Source organism: Monopterus albus, unplaced genomic scaffold (genome assembly GCF_001952655.1).
Source record: "Monopterus albus unplaced genomic scaffold, M_albus_1.0 scaffold263.1, whole genome shotgun sequence".
In the NCBI taxonomy this organism is placed as follows: domain Eukaryota; kingdom Metazoa; phylum Chordata; class Actinopteri; order Synbranchiformes; family Synbranchidae; genus Monopterus; species Monopterus albus.
Genome location: NW_018128143.1, coordinates 642,169 through 646,828, shown reverse-complemented (window position 1 = coordinate 646,828; position 4,660 = coordinate 642,169). Strand labels below are relative to the sequence as shown.

General features: G+C 42.1%; 1 protein-coding gene across 12 annotated transcripts in view; it reads left to right on the top strand.

Annotated features, from left to right (window-relative positions):
- The window catches only part of tns1b (tensin 1b), a 140,519-nt gene that overhangs the window by 57,349 nt on the left and 78,510 nt on the right, over positions 1–4,660 (top strand). For 2 of the 12 annotated variants that reach the window (XM_020621635.1, XM_020621633.1), the window contains exon 1: positions 1–48. The exons of the other annotated variants lie outside the window; for them this stretch is intronic. In XM_020621635.1, the coding sequence (XP_020477291.1) occupies positions 28–48 (21 nt within the window). In that variant the 5' untranslated portion in view covers positions 1–27. The remainder of the gene's footprint in view (positions 49–4,660) is intronic. 12 annotated transcript variants of the gene reach the window in all.

The window sequence follows — 4,660 nt, the reverse complement described above, 5'->3', positions numbered from 1 at the left end:
AAAGACAACCACATACAGTGAAACAGGATGGCCACCGCGGTGTTTCAGGTAAGAAGCGCACTTGTGCTGCTGCCTGCCTGGTGTTTGAGCTCCTGGCTGTCCCAGGTGCTGGCTATAGCATGTTCTGTTTCACAGCAGACCCTCCGCACTGTGGATTTGCTTGATTGGGAGAGTTGAAGAGAGAAGTTCTAAGTGCTCTCAGATGGATGTGTTTTCAGGCATGTGTGTGACCTGGCACCGGTCCTGTACTAATGTGGGTTATGTTGGCAGGTTTTACCGCATGTGAGCAATTGTAATCTGTGAAATAGATGTACAGTTTGTATGTGCATTTAAATGGACATATGTATAAAGAAGACATATTAATGTGTGTTTATAAGTCAGCATGTACAGTAAAAGTGATTAATTGGGTTGTTTTGTTCATTGTGTTAGTTTATGTAATATAAAGCATCGCTTGTCTCTGTTACGCTTGTGTCTATTTGTGGTCTCATTGGCTTACTGTGTTTTGTGGTTGGTGGTTCATGAGTGACAGTGGTGGCACATGTTCCCTTTAGTTTTCAGGGTTTTTTAAAAATCTCTTCTGTCTTCTGTTGAATTCATGAAAAGAATGTGTAGCATGTTTGATGATATTTTAGTGTGTGTGTTTATGTTGTAATCACGCTTCTTAGCTGGAGGTTAAAAGAGTTTGAAAAGAAACTGCTATCAAGCATTTGTGATAGAAAGTGATATGCCACCTATCAAAAGTATATTGTGTGTGTGTGTGTGTGTGTGTGTGTGTGTTAGCTGTCTTCCACTGATTTCAGTGTTTCTGTCTCTGCAGCCATTGACTGAGCTGCAGAGTTTCACAACTGGAACTTGCAAAAGTTGTTGCACAGACAACATGGCCTCAGGCCCGAGAAAACCCGACAGTATTTTGGGAATTTTTGGCGCATAGAGTGAAACAGAGTTCCCTTCATTTTGCTTTGAAGTGGGGAGAACAAGTATAAGGACATCTTTAGAAAACATAGAACTTATTCTTAAACAGATTTGCAAGGTAGCACTGAACACTGGCAGCTGTCGCCCCCGTCTGTGTGGTTGTCTGGATTCTTCATGGATTTGCAGTATCACATTTTACAATAAGGGTTAAGTTCTGTCTGGTCCCTCAGATATGCCTTTAATCAATGTATTAATGTGGTATTTTCATTACAGGCAGAAGCAGGTCCCTTTAGATTTACTTGGAATCCTCCCTGTGACTCTCTTTATACACCTATTTCACCACCACATTACTCAGCCAAATCAGCAGAAATGACACAACCAAATTTACCTGTTAGGAAATCTCAGAACACAGATTTGATGTTGGGCCATTACTGGCCCCATGTCCTCTGAGCATTTTGTATATACCCTTGTTGCTTTGAAGTTCCCATCAAGTACTGTAGAATGCACAGGCCCAAGTGATTAGTGCATGGCTCATCTGGATCTGTTACAAATTTCTCTACCAATTTGCAGTTAATCAAGCAATGTGCAATTAACTGACACCCAGTACCTCAGGCATCTCTGGTCTCCTAGGGGGTGACTCGGCGGGGGTAGGGGGCTCTGTGGTAACGTTGCCATATCTACCTTGGCAGTGTAAAGTAAGTATCTGGTTGTTACTTTGTGAGTGAGTGAGTGTGTGTGTGTTACTAAAGAGTCAAAGGGATTTGCAGTGGTAAACACCTGATATGGATTATATCATGAATACGCTGTCCGTTACCATAATGTGCTTGCCAAATGGTGCTAGTGCATAGTAGAGTCATGGTGTATTTGCGGTATATAAAATGTTAGGTCTGACATCAGAATTGTCATTAGTTGTATATAATGTGTGATCATAGCTGTGTGATACAACCCTTCTCCATTTACTGTACCCAGTGTTTCTGAATTCCTTGGAAACATTCCTCGGCCAACATAAATGTAACACAGCACTGTCCTGCCTGGACGGCAGTGTTACCCATGGCTCTTGGTTGTGTGGGAATGGCTGGGAATGGCCTGCGTCAGACTGGATTTCAGCAGAGACATTTTTCATCATTGTTGTCTGAGGTTCTAATCCAATCCTCTGCCCCTCCTTTAGGGGAGTCATGATAGATGCTTAACCACAGCCTCAGTCAACCACACATGCAGCCAGGACAGACAAGTACAAGGACAGACACAAGGTGTGTGCTGAGTGATTCTTTGTGTGTGTGAGTGTGTGTGTACTCTTGTACTTGCTATATAGTGAGGACCAAAAACATTTTTTTTTTTTTTTTGCTACAGAGTGAAGAAAGTGAGGACGCGTCGGTCAGTCCTCACTTTCTGAAGAACCTTTTTGAGGGTTAAAACTTGGTTTTAGGGTTAGGGTTAGAAATCATTTCAGGTTAGGGTTTGGGTTAGGGTTATGGTTACACATTTAGTTTTGATGGATAAGGTTAGGGTAAAGGGCTAGGCAATGCATTATGTCAATAAGTGTCCTTACAAAGATAGAAGTACAAGTATGTGTGTGTTTCATGGATTAGGGATGGACCATAAAAACCACCAGCAAGAATTCAATAGGCTTTTGACCTTTAAATCCGTCATATTAATATGATAAAACTGCCTTTTTTTACTTTTGGGAGATTAGGGTTCTCACAACATCTTTGCTACTGCTCTACTATTAACAGAGACTAACTGTGTCACTGCATTGTTGCTGTTTTGTTGTTGCTCTGCTCTGTAACTATTTTCCAGTTGTGAATGCTAACCAAGTCTGCAGTGTAAAAACAGCTGATTAGATTCACAGAGTTGAGGATGGGTGAGTCACCTTGGTTCATTATGTTAACTCTAAACAGGAAAAACTTTTATCAGATGATTTGTTTTAGTTCACAGAAATAGAAGCAGATGATTCATTGATTTAAAAAGAAGCATTGCTTAATTAAATAAAGATATGCTCCAATACAGTGGCTCTTAGAGTAGTACACCCACATTAAAACCTCCCTCACATGCTAGCGAGAAACTTAATCACCAGTTCCAGGGGTGCAGTTATGCCTGAGAACTGAAGTGGTGAATTGGTGATGTAGGATGGAAATACTCTGTCCCACTAACGACATGAGGTCAACGGAGGAATCTTAGTACATATTTGTCAAGAACAAAATGTTCCTCAGTGGCTGCTGTCTGTCATAGCTGCACGACATATCAGCAGCTTACTTAAATAATGGCATCCCAGTGGAACGTGCCTCTGTTTCCACGAATCTACGTCCAACGTGATGGAGTGTATATGAAGTTGACAGGATACAGTATCTCTGTCTGGCTCAAATCATCTCCATTACAAGTTATTCTAGACCTCTCATAACCCCCTCCATTCCCCCAACTCTTGTCCTACTCCAACATACTTATCAATCTTTCTCCACTACATGCCGTTCTTCTCTCAGGGGCCCTGCTCTTTTGGGTGCCCTTCTCACTGCCATGACTCCTCAGGCCTGGTCAGTGTTTTCACACGATGCTGCTGATGCAAGCTTTTAACAGCTAGCTGACGTGTAGTCAGGAATTATTGAGTGTCCAGGTTAGAGCAATGCTTTTAGAACATCCTCTTTATGTGTTTGAACTACGTAAATATTCTGTGTTCAACACAGCCATGCAAACTAAATGAAAACAGGATAGCTTTGAACATTGATGCCATTTTTATTGTCTGCTTCTTGCTCAGGGAAGTAGTTACCAGGGTTACCGGTATATTGCCTGCTACTAGTTGTGTTTATGTTAAAGCTGCTGCACAGCACATGGATCACACCCCTTATTTTGCCTGATCAGTCCTCTTCTAAGGGCTGTGTGGGTGTGTGCAGACGGTGACTGATTGACATCTCTCTCACTGTGCTGTTAGCTTTGATATACTAAGCCTTAATATGATACAGATATTGCTAATACTTTAGCTGCTGCTAAACCTCTACCAACTGACAGGTAACAACAACACCGTGAGCCAGTCAGCATTACATATAAATAATGAAGTTAGTGAACTCTGGAAACCCTTCCTCAAAGCAGTCTGTATAACAGTTACAGAAGCAGGTTTAGAACTGCAAAGTCATTGGCCGGAATAAAAAACAAGAAGACAGGCTCTTTTGTCCCTCAAACGTTATGACCGAAATACTGATCAAGGTATTTTATGTTCTGTATTTCTAACAGAGCTGCTCAAGGGGCAAGATTATCATCATCAAATCAAATCAAATTTTATTTGTATAGCTCCAAATCACAACAAAAGTCATCTCAGGACACTTTACAAAGTAAGGTCTAGACCTTACTGTTATCAATATTATTACATAGGGAAAACCCAACAAATCCCCCTTGAGCAAGCACTTGGCGACAGTGGGAAGGAAAAACTCCCTTTAACGAAAGAAACCTCCGACAGACCCCGCTCTTGGTGGGCGGCCTTCTGCCTCGACGGGTTGGGGTGAGTGGATAGAAGAGAGACAAAAGAAGAAAAGCAACAAGACACAACAATCAAACACTGATCAGGTCGATGTGGCTGGTGACTGCTCGTCAGAGACGTAGAGCTCCAGGGCCAGGGCAACCTGCAGAAAGGTACAGGGAGAGAGAGAGGACACACTACAGGAGAGAGGAGACACAAAGTTAGTGATGTGTAATGGTAGCATATAGAAGCATAGGGATAGAGGAAAGAACAGGAGAGGAGAGAAACTCAGAGCATCATGGG